General features: G+C 33.6%; 2 protein-coding genes across 5 annotated transcripts in view; one reads left to right on the forward strand and one right to left on the reverse strand.

The window, feature by feature from the left end:
• Positions 1-17,823, forward strand: part of SPATA1 (spermatogenesis associated 1) — a 57,671-nt gene that overhangs the window by 37,089 nt on the left and 2,759 nt on the right. For all 4 annotated transcript variants that reach the window (XM_086717420.1, XM_025924523.2, XM_086717419.1 and 1 more), the window contains 8 exons: positions 1,529-1,640; positions 2,305-2,365; positions 7,368-7,479; positions 8,111-8,236; positions 11,091-11,269; positions 12,767-12,865; positions 13,829-13,916; positions 15,869-15,938. In XM_086717420.1, the coding sequence (XP_086573546.1) occupies positions 1,529-1,640; positions 2,305-2,365; positions 7,368-7,479; positions 8,111-8,236; positions 11,091-11,269; positions 12,767-12,865; positions 13,829-13,916; positions 15,869-15,891 (800 nt within the window). In that variant the 3' untranslated portion in view covers positions 15,892-15,938. The remainder of the gene's footprint in view (positions 1-1,528; positions 1,641-2,304; positions 2,366-7,367; positions 7,480-8,110; positions 8,237-11,090; positions 11,270-12,766; positions 12,866-13,828; positions 13,917-15,868; positions 15,939-17,823) is intronic.
• The window catches only part of CTBS (chitobiase), a 44,141-nt gene continuing 41,390 nt past the window's right edge, over positions 15,073-17,823 (reverse strand). Inside the window, exon 7 of the mRNA XM_086717421.1 lies at positions 15,073-15,413. Within this exon, the coding sequence (XP_086573547.1) occupies positions 15,222-15,413 (192 nt within the window). The 3' untranslated portion in view covers positions 15,073-15,221. The remainder of the gene's footprint in view (positions 15,414-17,823) is intronic.

Raw genomic sequence — 17,823 nt, forward strand, 5'->3', positions numbered from 1 at the left:
GGAGAATAGATTGAGGTGATAAAGATCTGAAATATGAAATGCAGTGGAACAGAAATCAGAACTTGAAGTCAAGACACTCCTAAGGATTGGGTACTGTGCTGCGTGCTTTCCATGCACTGTGCCATTTTAGAGATAAGGAAACGTAGGTTAAAAAAATAACTTAGCTGAGGTCACACCTGCTGTGACAGTGCCAAGACTTGAACTCCTGTGTGTTTGACTAAAGCCCATGCTTTATTTACAACACCATGCAAGAGTCACACTGAACTTTTCACTATTGCCAAAAATGCTGCATATATTTGTACTGTGTATTTTGCAAATGCCATTTTCTTTGCTTAAATTCTTCTTGCTCTCTTCTTTGCCAGGCAAACATCTCATAGTTCAAAACATAGTTTCACAGTTATCATATCCCTTTCTGTGAATCTATAACATTTTATGCATATATTACTGTAGCTCTCAAGACACTATTATGATTTTTTTCAAAAGTGAATAGGCCTGCTTTCTTTATGTTATTAAACTGCATAGGTATGAATGGTGCGGTGCATCATGCTCTAGACTGTTACTATGAATGAGATACATGTGCCAGATCCCTATCAAAATTACTTAGAATCTAATGAATTTTTCATTGTTTTTTCTTTCTTTGGTGGGGGGGGGGGGAGTAGTATTTTATTATTAACCTTTAAGCAGCTGATACATCTGGTTTTTGTTCATTTTGCATTGAATATATCCTTTAGAAAATCCCTGTTTATTGTCTTTAAAAGACTATTTCAAATATACCAGCTGGGAAATATAGCAGCTAGACTAAAATTAAACCAGTACAGGCTTCAGGTTGCAAAATTCTGTGGCAACTCTTGTAAAATGGTTTTTCAAATATTAACATGACTCATTAATTTTTTCAAAATTAAAAAATTTGATTTATCCAAAGGAAAAATATCTGCATTAATATTGTGAGGTTCATGGATCTTTTGTTCATATAGATCATATAGAACACTAATGTTAACATTTTAAAGACATTGTATAGTTTTCCTATATAGGGAAATTCTGTTAACATGAAGGGAGGTTTTATAAATAGAAATGTATGTGAAATAACAAAGGACATTATATGCTCTGTATTTACACCAGCCTTTTCCAGAGAAATTTCCTCAATACAATTTCAAAAGATGCTTTTGGCCAAAGCTTTCTAAAGACAATTAAGTTTAAGTAAAACCTAACTTACCCCCATCTTGTAGATTCACATTGTACATAAAAACAGAAATCCTACAAGGGTGTGTGTGATTGTTTTCCTGGTAGGGTTTCTTAATCCTTTCTTTTCCTCAAACTGAATTGACACAAAGAATTCTCCTTTCACATAAACTGTTTTATGAAATTTACTTTGGAAACTGTTGCCTTATATCATGTGTAGTAGAGTTCATGGAAAAGGACACAGGACAAGATAAGAGTATGTCCATATATACATATTTGTATAAAGTTTTATTTTACTATTTTCTTAATATTATTAACTTTATTTGCCATGGATGAACATGAACATCAGCAGGGGGAAAAGCCACTCCAAAAGGAAACCAAACTGGAAAAAATCAAATTGGAAATTCTGAAGTGCCAGGATCATCAGAAGAATCAAATAGTGATTTAAGAAACAAAAAAAGGTAACTAGTATAGATGTTGATTCTACATGTCATAATCTAAACTATAAAGAACGAGAGATAACCAGGATACTGTTACAAGGACTTCTAATTACAACAAATATATTAGTGAAATTAGTGATTTTTAATTAAAATTGCCTTGATTCTAATCTTTAATAATGAGGAACAATTATTGCTTAAATTTATTTCTATTATAATTCTTATGTCATCAGGAGCAGCTTACTGACAGAAAATTTTGTCTTTACCTTTCTTAGAATTAGTTGTTCTACCTCACTTAGATTCTTGGTTATGGGGAAACTAATCAGTATGCTTGAGTTTCACATGGTATCATTTCATGGAGAATTATAGTACTTAAGGCAACAGTTTTTCATACAGTCTTTTGACATTAATAGAAGGGATTTTATAAACAATCATTCACAAAAGAATTACAAACAAAATGTGTTTCCAAAATTTTTATTTTCCTTTGCTATAGATATTATAATGTGATTTGAGTTTAGCTAGTACTCATACTAAATGTAGTTTATGAGCTTGAGATATGTTCTCAGGCTTTTTGAGGCTTTAATGTTACATTTGTGTTTACAGAATGTCAAATAAGATAAAATGTGAAAAGCTAATATTCATGGAATCATTTTTTAATATGACTTTAAAATCTGTCATTCCCTTTAAGTCTGTTTCTTTGGAAAAATGAAGATGATAGAGTTAATACCATTAGAACCGAGAACAATCAGGTATGATTTAAATATTTTTTGTTTAAATGGGGTATTGCAACATAATATTTATACTGAAATTGAAACAAAACTGCAGCTTAAAATGTCTAAGTTTTGTAACCTTAGAGGTGAGAGGATGGGAGATAAGCCTCAAAAAAATTCAGGAGCCTACCAATTCAGTGAAATCTTTGGGTATACTGTGGTATGGATAGGACATATTGAGGTATGTCCTAAAGTGAAAGCCAGGTTTTTATATCTTGCCCCAGTTATCACTGAGAATGAGTCATTTGATGGACCTCTTTGGAATTTGGAGAGAGATTTGCCACATTTGGATGTACTGCTCCAGTCTTTTTTTTTTTTTTTTTTTTTGAATCAAGTAATCCAAAAGACCGCCAACTTTGGGCCCAAAGGAAGTGAAGGCTCACAAGGTGATCTGAGAGACATTGCAAACAATGTTGCCACTTGTGTTTTAATGTCCAGCTGATCAAGTGCTGGAGTACTGAGTGCAGTCTGAGTCATGTCCTGTAGGCGAATCACAGCTCAGAGCTCTTGGGTTTCAGAGCAAAAGGCACACCATCTTCAGCAATAATTGTCCTATCGTAATAGGACAATTAGATATTAATAAAATATGCTAGATTTTAATAAAATATAGATATTAATAAAATATGCTATCTTCATGCTTTAAAATTTTTGTCAGTCTAGTGGATGCTTACTGCTATTTGTGGTTTGAATTTTAATTTCCCAGGTTACCCATAAAGTTGATCATGTTTTAATATTTTTATGGACTTCAGTTTGGTAACTTTTTTTGGAAGTGCATTTTCAAGTGTTTCTTTTGGGTTGTCATATGTTTCTGATTTGTATAAGTTTTTAATATACTCTAGAGATATTTATTTGATGCTTATTTATGTTGCAAGTATCTTCCCCTACTCTGTGCCTATAGTCTACCTTGCTGAATACCTTGCTTAGTATTTCTTATCCTTATTTTTTCCCACATTCTCTTGCTAGGTAGCTGCGTATATTGCGTATATAGCAATGGTGTATTGGCATCTCCTATTATTAGTGTGTTACTGTTTATCCCTGTATCTCCTGTGGTTTCTGGTTTGTTTAGATTTCTATGTGTTACTTGGCGCAAAGTTGTTCTTATGTGAATACTAGTATCACTTTTGTGCTATGAAGTATCCTTTTTTTGACTCATTAAGTGCTTTTTTTGGTCTGAATTCTCCTTTATTGCATATCAAGATACTAACCTGTACTTTGTTTTTGCATACATTTATTTGGTATACCCTCATCTTCCTTCACACTTTTTCCCCCCAGCCTTTCTGAATTGCTTTGTTTTAGTTAGATATGTCTTTTACATATAGCCCAGATAGAGTTGGGTTTTGTTTTGTGAGAGTGTGTGACAATATTTTTTATTTAGTAGATGAATTATGTCAACTTATGTTATTGATACGACTGATGTGTTTGACTTAAGATTTGTCATTTTATGTTACAGTTACTGTGAGTTACTATGTGGTTTATTTGTACTTTTCCCCTCTCCTCGTGTTTTAGGAAGGTTGTATTTTTGTTCTAGTGTTTACAGTAATACATTTATGTTAGTATACTAGTGTTCTTTTCCCGTTTTTTAAAATTTATGCTTATGCTTTTCATTTGTTACCTCTAAAACTATCCACTGATCTGTCCTATTCAGGGTAATCAAAAAAATCTTTCTTCTCTAATGTATTTTAAGTTGTGTTACTTCTATTTTGTCAGAGCATATAACATTTATATGCCATACTTCTAGACTTAACCTCTCACCTTTGTTTTAGTCTCAGATCTGTAATTAAATATGTTCAACACACTGCCAGTTCTTTTACAGAAGACTTTTCAATCATCTCTTGGTTGGATTAAGTTCAATTTAGAAAAAGCACCTAGCGGGGCGCCTGGGTGGCGCAGTCGGTTAAGCGTACGACTTCAGCCAGGTCACGATCTCGCGGTCCGGGAGTTCGAGCCCCGCGTCGGGCTCTGGGCTGATGGCTCAGAGCCTGGAGCCTGTTTCCGATTCTGTGTCTCCCTCTCTCTCTGCCCCTCCCCCGTTCATGCTCTGTCTCTCTCTGTCCCAAAAATAAATAAACGTTGAAAAAAAAATTTAAAAAAAAAAAAAGAAAAAGCACCTAGCTACAATATTCTCTTCTTCCACATTTAAAACTTTGTCTAGAGCAGAGATCAGCAAACTAGGGCCTGCAGACTATTTTGTAAGGCCTTGGACCTACAAATATTTTTTTATTTTATTTTGTTTATTTTTGAGAGAGAGAAAGCACAAGTGGGGGAGGGGCAGAGAGAGAGGGAGACACAGAATCTGAAGCAGGTTCCAGGCTCTGAGCTGTCAGCGCAGAGCCTGATGCAGGGCTTGAACCCACGAACTGTGAGATTATGACCTGTGCTGAAGTCTGATGCTTACCTGACTAAGCCACCCAGGTGCCCTGGTTTTTTACATTTTTAAGGAATTTAAGGAAAAGAATCATGACAGAGACAATATGTGGCCCACAAAGCCTAAATTATTTACTCTCTGGCCCTTTACAAAATTTGTTCATCATTGTCTAAAGTTTTGATACCTGAAGGATAGCTTGATTGGATGTCACATCCTTGGCTTACATCTTTTTTTCCCTTGAGTTTAAAATGTTGCTCTACCGATGTTTTATATGTTACTGTTAAAAAGTGTGATGCCGGGGCGCCTGTGTGGCGCAGTCGGTTAAGCATACGACTTCAGCCAGGTCACGATCTCGTGGTCCGGGAGTTCGAGCCCCGCGTCGGGCTCTGGGCTGATGGCTCAGAGCCTGGAGCCTGTTTCCGATTCTGTGTCTCCCTCTCTCTCTGCCCCTCCCCCGTTCATGTTCTGTCTCTCTCTGTCCCAAAAATAAATAAACGTTGAAAAAAAACATTAAAAAAAAAAATGTGATGCCTGGTTTTCTTTTCTTTGTAAACTGGCTTGGGTATATTTGTCTGGAAGGTCAGAGGATTCATTTAACGTGTACTAGTTTTACCGGGCTGAATCTTAGCTCAGAATTCTAGATCAGGTTTTTCTGGATACATAGTGGATCCTTGCAGTATGAAAATCCAGACATATTTCAAGAGCATTTCCTAAAATTATAATTTCAGAAAACAATTTAGGTAGCAGATCTATTGTTTCATTTTTTTCTTTACCTTTTATATACGTTATCTTTTCTCTGATCTATTTCACTTTTTTTTGTTTGTTTGTTTCATTTCCTTTGCATCTTTTATTTGTATTCTCCACTATCCTTACTGTATTTTTGGTCATATTTGTTGCTTCTTGGGTACTTGCTAATTTATTCATTTCTGAGACAATTTTGTTTTTTAATTTCTTTCTTCACTTTAGCCAACTTCCATTTCACATCTTCCTGTTTTTCCATTTTTATTCTGAGTTTTAAAATTCTTGATTTATTGTGTCTGTGGTATCTGCAAATGTTTATTTATATTTAATCTGTGTTGGAAGTATTGTTTAAGTTTTTCTCTGCTTCATGGCTGTCTGTTTGGTTTTAGTTCTCAATTGTGAAGGTTTTTTTAAAATGTAAATTTGTGTGGATGCTTGAATAATTTGTAGATATTGTTCATGTTTATTTGTGTTAATTTTTCTGTTTAAGTAATAACTTATTTTTATATATTTTTTATTTTTATTTTTATAGAGGAACAGGGAGCCCTGTGTTGGTGGTTTCTTTTGCTTCTTAGGTTGGGTGCTCCCTCTTCTGTTCATATAGTGAAATGCAGTTATTTATTTATTTTTAAATAAATGGGGCTTTTGGGGTCTGTTTTCTTTGAATTCTTTTCTACTAACTTAATTCAGCAGAGCTGTTATCTTGGCCACTTTCTTCTTTTCTCTTACCAGCTATCCCTGAGGGAATATCTTTTCCAAAGTATTTTCCTCTCTTCAAAGCTGTCTTCCCATGATTACCACTCAGGCCCCCTACATTTTATAATCCCCTTTCATTTGGCCTCCTCATCAAAAGTGCTCTGATTTACAAGATTTTATCCTTACTCTCAGGATTTCTCCTATGCATGTGGAGCCCCCTCCTTCCAGGCTAAATCATGGTTGATGTTTATTGTGTTATCTTTGTATAGTGGCCTCTAATGCTTAAGCAGTCCACATCTGCTTGGAGGTGGGCTCCTGAGCACACTCTGCTGGTCTAGGGTGTTTATTTCCCCAGTTATATGCAAATTAAAGTATATGTAAATTAACGGATTTTGTGTCCTAGTTATGCTGTAGACATAAGTTATGGGTATTATTTGCTCTCTTTTTATAGCAATTGGAAGGATATGTGGAGAGATTGTAATTTAGGTGGTTGCCATTATTCTGCAGGAGACTGAACTTATAAGTTAATAATGTAACATAACATTAAAAACCAGAAAAAGAACAGTAAAACAAAGGAGTAAGGGCTTAATGAAGATAGAAGGAGACACTAATAACTTAGAGGTAAAAAACTAGCAGAATTGAAAACAACTCAAGATCTATGAAGTGATGGTGGGAGAGACATCCACATTGGTAAGGCTCGAGGTAGTTTATCATAAAAGGGTAGAAACACAAAAGTTAAGAAAGATAAAAGTGACACAAACACAAATACAGAGCCAATAAAATATATGCTAAATTTTGAAAATGCAATTAGTTTTCTTATTTTCTAAGCAGACATAAGTTATCAAAATTGGCTCAAGATAAAAAAAAATCAATAGTCATCTTAGAAAAATGTTAAAGTTATAAGAAATCTGGGAAAGAAATCATGTTTACAAAGTAATAATGGATTTTTTTTTTCTTTTAAGTTTGAAGTACCTGTGTATAATGTCCAAGTAATAGTGGAATAGAGAAGTTGAAGCACAAGAGAGAATCTATAGTTATAAATACAGATTTGGGATTTTGTCACCATATAAGTAAAAAAAAAAAAAAAATGCATTGCTGTTGTACATTATCACATGCTTACAGACAGGTGAAAAATGTGTTATTCTACCAGATCTTACTGGTTTTCATGTTTGCTTACAGATAGGTAAGAAAGAGTGCATCACCCTACCAGATCTTACTGATTTTCCTTCACTTCCTTGTCAACCTGCTCTTTCTCCAGTAATAACTGATATCTCTTTATTACAGATTGAAAGTAAGTATGATGATACCGTAAGTACAAATAACTCTGTGAGGTAAAGTTAAATATTAATGGAGGGGCACCTGGGTGGCTCAGTCGGTTGAGCATCCGACTTCGGCTCAGGTCATGATCTCACAGTTTGTGAGTTCGAGCCCTGTGTCGGGCTCTGTGCTGCCAGCTCAGGGCCTGGAGCCTGCTTCAAATTCTGTGTCTCGCTGTGTCTCTGCTCCTCCCCTGCTCACGCTCTGTCTCTCTCTCAAAAGTGAATGAAGATTTAAAAAAAAAATTTTTTTTTAATAAAAAAATATTAATGGGGAATTATTGTCCAATAGGTACAGAGTTTTAATTTCGGAAGATAAAAAAGTTCTAGAGATGGACAGTGGTGATGGTTGTACAGCATCATAAAAGTACATAATGCCACTGAACTGTACATTTAAAAGAGGTTAAAACTGTAAATTTTATTATGTGTATTTTACCACAAAAATGTTAAATTATTTTAAAGTATGTGAATTATATGTTAATTACTGCATATATTTAATCAGTAATATTATTTGCAGGTAAAATTTATTCTTGCTATTTTAAGCACTTTTAAGTTTTACACTCCCAACTTTTAGCTTTTGGACATTGACGGGTTATAATCTTTTAGGAGAGAAGATTATTGAACAACTGAAACAAGTAAAGAAAGAAAGAAGATATCTGGAAAGAATTAGAGAAGAACTAATTAAAAAAGTTGAAAAACTATTTGAACAAAGCAAGTTGAAGCAATGTCACGGTAAAATTTATTACATCTTTTATCACTATTTTATCATTAATTAACATACTTTACATAAGGTTTTTTAAAATTTAAGTTCAAATTTTTTTATAACATTCCTTTATTCATTTACTAAATAAGTATGTATTGTCTACTGAACTTAGCCACTGTTCTAGGGGCTGAGGAGATAATAGGCAGACACAATTTTGCCTCTGCCCTCAAAGAGCTTATAGTCCATTGGGGACACGATAAGAAAACAGTAACAATACATCCTGATGATGCTATGATAAAGGAATTACAGAATTGTATGCACAGGAGTACAGAAGAAGAACACCTAAATTAGATGGAAGAGATCAAGAAAGCCTTCCCAGAAAACTGTTAAATATGCTTAAATCTGAAGTGTGCCTCCTCTTGGCTGTAGGCTTTCAGACATGCTTTCCCTCTGCCATCTACATCTCCTTTTCCTTCTACCCACCCCTTCCCAGTTTACCTGGCTAGTTCCTACTAATCATTCAGTCTCAGCTTAGATATTACCCTAGAATCATCCCCTGAATCCCTTAGTCTTCTCTACATGCTTAATTTTGTGATATGTGTGTCTGTTTTGCCAAACTGAATGAATGAATGAATGAATGAATGAATGAATGAATAAGAGAAATTAAGTAGAAAAATAGGTAGTTTTCCTGCAACAGAATTAGAAACAAGTGTTACTAGGACTAGGTAGAAATAGAAAAACAAGCCAGGGTAGAGAGATGTTAAAGGATTTGAGAAGACTGCATTTTGGGTGGTATTGGAGGATTATATGAATAAAAGGTATATATGGAATTAACTGGTTGTAGGATTCTCAGTTTACAGCAAAATTATTACTTCAGTGTTAGAACTGACTGAGTGTTATAGGCAATGTCAGGAGGTATTTCTGCAGGTTCTACCTTATTAAGTGGTGTCCTGGAAATGATGGCAATGACTAAGTTTTGTCGTACTGTTAAAAGTGATTTTATCAGACAAATTTGAGTAATGGACTAGAAATCACAGGACCAGGATTCTAATACCAGATCAGTGATTTATGTAGACAAGTTATTTCTCCTCTTTGTGTCTTCCTTTTTCTGTTTATAAAATGAGAATATCAGGGGTGCCTAGGTGGCTCGGTTGGTTAAGTGTCAAACTTTGGCTTAGGTCATGATCTCATGGCTCATGGGTTCAAATCCCCGCGTCAGACTCTGTGCTGGCAGCTCAGAGCCTGGAGCCTGCTTCAGATTCTGTATCTCTTTCTCTTTTTGCCCCCTCCCCTGCTTATGTGCTCTCTTGCTCTCTCTCAAAAAGAAACATTTAAAATGAGAATGATTACTTTCTATTTCAACAGGAATGTTTCAAGATAAAAAGCATGTATCAGCTATCAAATACGTAGGAAGCCTACTATGTGCATCAATTCCTTGCATTGTTTTAAATGCTGAGGATACAGTAAACAAGATGAACATGGCCCTGCCCTTAAGGAGCTTTCTTCTAATGCAAGGAGATAGATGTAAACAAATAAGACAATATCAGCTCCTGATTAGAGCTCAAAAGTCCCTTTAAAAGAGCAAAGAGTGATGGGGCAGAAAAAAATGTTTTAGCTTGAATTTTCAAAGAAGGCATCACTGAGGAGATATCATTAAGATGTAATTAATAAGGAGGCAGGCATCTAAAAAGATAAGAGAAAAAAAAAAAAAAACAAAAACCAGTCCAAACAGAAGGAACACTAAAATGTCAAGGTCCAGAGATGGAAGTGAACTTGCAGTATTAAGGAGCTGAAATAAGGCCAGTGTGGCTGGAACTTAATATGGAGGAATGTAGAGGAAGATAAAATCAAAAGCTCACCAAGGAACAGACAGGCCAATTTAAGGAGCTTAGATTCTATTCTAAGATGAGAAGCCATTGGAGGATTTTTAGAGATGTATAGGACTTTAAAAATATTTTTAGAACATCAGAATGACTGCTGTATGGAATAGCCCATAGAGGGGCAGGAATGGAAGCAGAGAGACCAGTTAGAAACATAATCCACTTTCAAAAGATGATTGTGCACTGACTAGGGACATAGCATTGAAGAAGACAGGATGTGCCAGATGCTGGAAGTATTTTACAGTAGTACCAATAGAACTTGCTGAGGGATTAGATATAGGACATGAGGGAAATAAATAGTTAAAATCTTGAGTTAAAATCCCATAAAGTTGTAGAATTTTAATGAAATCAACTTTTATATCTGGGGTTTTCATTTCTTTGATAATTTTTTAAAAGAGAAGCATAAGCATATTCTGATATAGTAGCATGCAGTTTGTGTTCCTGTTAAGTTTGTATTTAGAATCTCATTGGGTCAAAATGATTCCCTAAATTGGCAATATTTGATTTCTAATTTTCTCAACTACAGGGCTCAGGCTTAAATTCTGCCCTACATACATTTGGGGATATATCTGGAATAATTTTAATAAGTGATAAATCAGAATCAGCTTATTTTATAAAACATAAGTCATTTAAGGGGATGAAAAAATATTATGCCTTTCTCTTCATTGTTTTAATTATGATTTGAAATCAGACTATGGAAAAAGTAATCAAAATAAATATACACATTTTTCTATAGGTAGTATTTTTAATCAAGATTTTTCAGAAATAATTACAAGCTTAAAGAACTTGGTTTGGTTCCTGGATTCATCACTATTTTCTATATTTGTAGGCCAATCCTTTTATTATCTAATAAACATTTCAGTCTTTGCTTTAATTTCCTCAGCATATGAGGAAGGAAGAGTGGGGGAGTAGAAGGGTTTAAATTAACTCAAGGGTCCTTTCCGAGTTGAAAAGTTTAATCCTTTAGTCAGACTCACATTCTAGTCCTTGCTTTTTTTTGTAGCCTGTGATGATTGGAAGAAAAAATACTTTGAAACAAAGAAAATCACAGCATCGTTGGAGGAGGTTTTAACAAAACTTCGAGAAGATTTAGAACTTTACTATAAAAAACTGCTCATGCAGCTTGAAGCCAGGGACATTAAGATGAGACCAAAGAATTTGGCAAACATCACAGACTCTAAGGTACTTATTACTAAATGTGTTCACATTCTATTAGAGAAGTTCTACTCAAAATGCATGTTTTATTATTGCTAGTATTATCATAGGTAGAATGCTTTGGGCTACGGGTAACAAAAACTTGACTTAACCAATAAGAAAATTTATGATCTCATGTAATGGGTGCTGAGAGGATACAATTAGGAGCTTAATGAGATCTTTAAGGGACTATGTGCTTCTGGCATTCCTTACCCATTATTTTCAGCATTGGCTTCATTATAAGACTGCTTGTCCTCATGGTACCAATAGAGTTGCCAATGGCAAGTAGGGCTATCTGCCTCCTAAAGAAGAATATATAAAACTTTTCTCCAGTCTTACACTAATATTATACACCAATTATATCTCAGTAAGGTATATAACATAATTATTTATGTATGTATTATGAAATGATTACCATAATAAATTTAGTTAACATCCATCATCTCACAGTTACAGATTATTTTTCTTGCAATGAGAACTTTTAAGGTCTATTTCCTAAGCAATTTTCAAATATACAATACTGTTAATTGTAGTTATCATGCTGTACATTACATTCTCAGAACTTATTTTCACCCCAAGTTTGTGCCTTTTGACCACTTTCACCCATTTCCCTTCATTTTCTACCCTCTGGCAACCACCAATCTGTTCTCTGTTTCTATGAGTAAAAGTTTACCATTTTAGATAAATCTAATGTAAAACTCAAATAGGTTCAAGTAATGGATTATCCATCTTAGCTGATACTAATTATCTTGCATAGCTGATTTTTTTTGTTTTATCAAGTTCAATATACAATTTTTTTTCACAGAGGCAGCTTAAAATTTTAAATAGTTTTTGTTGACCATTATACCTCATAAACTTTTCTGAACAAAAATAACTAAAAAAGCTTCTTATATTAAATAGGTTTTCTTATATATAGTATTTATTTATTAAATATTTTAAAGTAATACTATCCAATTCAGCTGATAAATTGTTATGACAATTTCAAAAGCCTTGCTAGTATCTTAAACCTAGTATATTCCTTTTATAGTAATATTTCTTACCATTAAATTGGCACCACAAAGGCAACTTGCACAAATATCTACTTATTTTTATAAAACATGAATAAATGTAATACAACAGAAGGGAATGTGGTCCCTAAGACATAAGAAAAAGGTCAATTCTAATTTACTCCAAAGCAATGAGTTTATTTTATGCAATAGGTTATTCTTATGATTTGCTTTTTTGGTATTTGTTATCACTTGATAGTTTGCAAGACAATTAAAAATAAAAATAAATAGGGGCACCTGGGTGGCTTAGTTGGTTAAGTATCTGATTCTTGGTTTTGGCTCAAGTCATGATCTCACAGTTTGTGAGTTCAAGCCCCACATCAGGCTCTACATTAACAGCGTGGAGCATGCTTGAGATTCTCTCTCAAAATAAAGAAACAAACTTAAAAAAATAAAAATAAATAAAAATGAATTTACTAAATGTCTTTGTTTCATACAGAATTACCTTATAATCCAGATCACTGAGGTACAGCATGCTATTGACCAACTTAAGAGAAAACTGGATACTGACAAAATGAAACTCATAATGGATGCTAAGGTAATTTGCATTTCTCCTAATCAGACAACATTTATCTTGAAATAAATTGTTTTAATTTTGGGTATCAAAAGCCTAAAGATAGTACAGATTGTCTTAAAGTCATTACCTTAACCAAGAGCATGAGTGAGAAAAATGCAAGAAGTAAATCCTGTGAAAAGATGCCTGTTATAACAAGGCCAAAGTAAAATTTCACTAAGAATTAAAGCAAAAGGACCTTGTGACTCAGTAGAGTCTCAATATTTTAAAAGTAATTTATTTACGGATGACTCTAATATATGAAAGTCTGACAAACCACTTAGCTCTCTGAGCTCAATTTTTTTTTTAACCCATTCTAGGGTAAGTCTCTCATTCTGATTATTTTCATGTATATATAATTAATGCTCTAGGGGCGCCTGGATGACGCAGTCGGTTAAGCGTCCAACTTCAGCCAGGTCACGATCTCGCGGTCTGGGAGTTTGAGCCCCGCGTCAGGCTCTGGGCTGATGGCTCAGAGCCTGGAGCCTGTTTCCGATTCTGTGTCTCCCTCTCTCTCTGCCCCTCCCCCGTTCATGCTCTGTCTCTCTCTGTCCCAAAAATAAATAAACGTTGAAAAAAAAAATTTATAATTAATGCTCTAAATTCATTTCTTTATCAGAAATAGCTCTATGACATGAATAATGACCCCTTTCTAGAATGTCCATTGTTCTACAGTGCTGGAAATGTTCCATATCTGCACTGTCAGATACAGCAACCACTAGCCACATAAGGATATTGAGCACTTGAAATGTAGCTTGTTGTGTGACTGAGGAACTGATATTCAATCTTCATATAATTTGTTAATTTATATAGCTATATGTGGCAAGTAGCTACTGTATTGAATAGCCCAGTTCTAGATTCTTTTCACTAGCAGCATTCAGTTAGGACCCTCTGAATTTTAGAACAGTAAAATGAAAGCTAATTTTTGAAAGGTAATTGTTTTTGTAGGTGAGAAAACAAGCAGTTTCAGATTTATGCATGCTGAAAACTGAACTGGCACAGAAGAAAAATAACACATCTGTACAGCCTCAATTGGGTATGTTAATTTAAAACTTATTTGCCAAAAAAATGTAACCATTGTTTTCCTTGGTGCGATACTTTATATAAATCATAAGTTATATATTTTTTTTGCTTTTCATTTGGGTTTCAAAAAATGTTTCAGGAACTATTAGATGTAAAAAAGCAAAACACTAGCTATTTGGTTATTTTTGAAGTTTTTAAGTCTATTACACATTTTACAGTACTATATTTTATAAAATAGTCTTAAAGTTTAATAGCAATATTTCATATTTATTAAAATATGATTTAAAGAATCTATCTGCATTTAAATACAGACCATTTATTCATTGTATTTGATTATAAACTATAATTTCTAGATTGCTTTTAAATAGGGATATTGAATTTACATCCAGAGCTATGATAGAGATTAGTATCTAAGAATTCAAATTTTTTAAATTTTAGAAATACAATAGTAATTCAACAAATACTATGGAAAATGGTTGGTTTCACTCTGTCATAAATAATTGGATAAATAGGAAGTATTCTCAATAACAGGTGACTGAATCATCATTTATTCCAAATGGGGGAAGAGGGTGAAATGTACAGAGAAGACAGGATTTATGTAAGTCCAGAGTTCAAGGATGCAGATTTTTAAGAAGTGTAACACAATTGCCCTGAGGAAAAGAACAGAGACCTCTTTACATTTAGAAAAATTATCTTTTAGAGAGATTTTTGTGCAGAGAAAAACCAATGTCTTTAAATAATTAAAGGAAAAATGCACATTATAGATGTTCATAAATGAAGGAATATTAATAGAATCATGTTCAACACTAAGTTTTTCCTGAAAGTTTCTGCTATAACCTCATAAAAATAATTTAGGTAAAAAATATTAGGTAGTTCTAACATACTAATTCCAAATATGACTTATATTTTATTTTTTCCTCTGGAGGCTTTCAGAGAATTTGAGTACTATATGAAATCAGGAAGCAGAAAAATTTTTGGAACAAAAAGTACAGAGCTAACTGCTTCTCAAAGACTAGGTTTTAAAAAATCTAGTCTAAGCAAATAATTTCCAATTCAAATTATACATATTTTAAAAATCAGCAATAAAATTCTGAAAACAATTTTTCCTAATTATAGTATTAAACACAGAAGAATAAATATAGCAAGTTGACTTCTTACCTTTGTTTTTAGATAACCAAAGCATTTATCTGCTTTTAATTGCTTTTAAATATAACTAAATTATATGACAAAAATGTATACATTTTCATTTCTTCAAGAAACGGATCTATTTATACAGATCATTTTTCTAAATCTTAGTTTGACAAAAGATGCTCATCTGTCACAGCTTTGGGTTTAAGACTTTCCACATTTCTTCGGTTTGCTGTTTGGCTACAGCATCTCCAGAGTAGTCAAGACAATTTGCGTGCCACATGCCAATGCCTCGTAAGCCATGCTTTTGTATGTATGCTGCCTTTAAAGAAATGCTCTGAGGGTTATCATACCACACTTGATGCAAATGGCCAGAAGAATCCTAGAAGAAGAAATTAAACTATTCAGCACAATATTAAATCCAATGACTCAAAAATGATACAATGAAATAAAGATTTTAGGGCACAATATTTTCTGCTTCCATGATTCTGTATGTGGTACTTTCTAGATATGATTGTGGTGAGTTCACAACAGAAGAGAACAAATGAACTTCATAATACATTCTATATAAAGTCCTTCTCATGCCCTAAGATTCCTTCCTTGGTCTGATCTGATGATTATCAACCAAGATGTACATCTGAAGCACTTGTGTGGCTTTAAAAAATACAAACTACTGGGACCCACACCACATGAAAAAATCTTCAGGGCTGATGACAGGGCATACATTTGTTTTGTGTTTTGCCATTCCATTAGATAATTCTGATATGCAGACACAGTTAAGGAGGATCACTGCTCTGGTCCTCTAAGCCAGTTTATGTATTTTTTTTTCTTCTACAGTTCCTGGAAATGTGCCTAATTAAGAACTCAGCAGATGACTTCATCTGTGATGAATCAGTCATATCAAAAGGTAATGGGTGAGGAAAATATCTCCTTTTCCAGGTCTTACAGAATTGATTTTAAGAGCCTGTCGGGTGTGGATTCCATGGGTAACTTATGCACACACATTTTTGTAGATGAGAAAATCTGAAAATGGTCTTATGCTCACCTTCCACCCTTTAAAGTCCTCCTCAGCATCAACTGCCTCTAGTACTAACACAGTCTCTCCTAGAAGGTAGATAAGCTATTGGATAAAAGAAAGAGAAAAGGAACAGAAAAACTAGGCAAAGGGTAAAGGAAAGGGGGAAAAGATAGGAAATAAAAAATAGAATCAACTGTGATTTTAAATAATTATACTGATTTTTATATACATCTGGGAAACTTTTAAAGGCAATTCTCAATGGATGCCAGTAATAATTTTATTTATGGTAGCACCACTGGAATTAGGACTACTTTGCAGGACATTAGTCACTTGGTAAATGAAAAAACTGGCATATTTAAGTATAGTAGGCTCATTTACTACAAGCATATTTTATATTCTATTTAAAATTTTAAACTGTGATTCACTATTAAAAGGCAACCTCTATGTAAATATAGAAATATTTATTTTTGCAGGTTCAGGGATGAATCCAAAGACACATATCTCTTTGCCATTATTTAGTGAGTATTTTGAGCCCTTTTGATACTGTTAAGAAATTTCAAATACCTCAAAGTAGTGAAGGATGAAAGGATGAAAAACTGAGCATATGTAAAATTGATCTATTCATGATTAAGGCATACATATGCTTTTGGGAATATTGAGTGCATGATGAGGCTGCTATGGCTCAAACAGCATAAGAAAGCAAAAACGATTCTCTTCAATCACAAGAAACTTGATTTTGGTTGCTATGGAATTTTACAATGAATGAAAAAGAGGAACAAAACAGTTTTATAGCTAAACTGTTGTCTAAAGTGCCATTAAATAAATGGCTTTCAAAAGGTTTATCAAAAGGCTTCCTGAATTGTAAAACCTTAAAGAATTTGTCATATTCATTAAGGAAAAAAATAAGTCAGGGACTACAAAAAATAGTACCCCAGAGTGTAAAATATTACACTGTTTGGCAAAGACAAGATTATAATATACCCTAGTTTAATGGGTATATAAAGGTATAGAAATCTCTACACCAAAGCTTTCTATATAATTGATATATATGTACATGCCTGTATAGCAAAATTTATTAAATATTTTTCATAAATTGGGACCAGGCCATTATTAAGGAATATAAATTCCTACTGGAATCAACTTACATCATATTTTAGGGCTCCTTTTACAGTAACAGAATCTAAAGTAAATTCAAAGATGGCTTATAATTGAGGTGTGTGGAAAAGTTTGTATTATATTAAAGGTAAATTATGAAAAATATTACTTTTGCCTCTTTGTATGGCAATTACTATTTATCAAACACTACCTGACAGAATTGCTCTTGTCATTTCCTCTACTTCTTCAAGTTTCTGTTTGTAATATAATTTGTCTAATGTCACATAGTTTATACCATTTTCCACTGATTCCATGATGATGCATTCTTTATTCTCAGCCTCATGCCTCCCTATAAAAAACAGCCTCATCAGAACCTTTAGGCTACCTTGAAATGAAGGCTTACTGAGTGGTAACCTATTTTGGCCCAAAGCCACAGTTATACAAAGCTGTCAATTATTACAGGAGACCCTGTTTGTGATATGCATGTTTTTATAACCTTATCTAACATGACAAGTGGCCCATGCAAAGAAGTTATATTATTAGCATAAGTTGAACTGCTCAGCTAGAAAGTAAAGTACCTGATTACAAGTTTACTCATCTAAACTCTATGTTGTACCCTAAAAGAAAACTGATAGAAATTCTTAATATCAAATATGTAATTATGAAAACATGCAGTTAT

The sequence above is a fragment of the Puma concolor genome, chromosome C1 (genome assembly GCF_028749965.1).
Source record: "Puma concolor isolate L17-30 chromosome C1, mPumCon1.1.hap2, whole genome shotgun sequence".
In the NCBI taxonomy this organism is placed as follows: domain Eukaryota; kingdom Metazoa; phylum Chordata; class Mammalia; order Carnivora; family Felidae; genus Puma; species Puma concolor.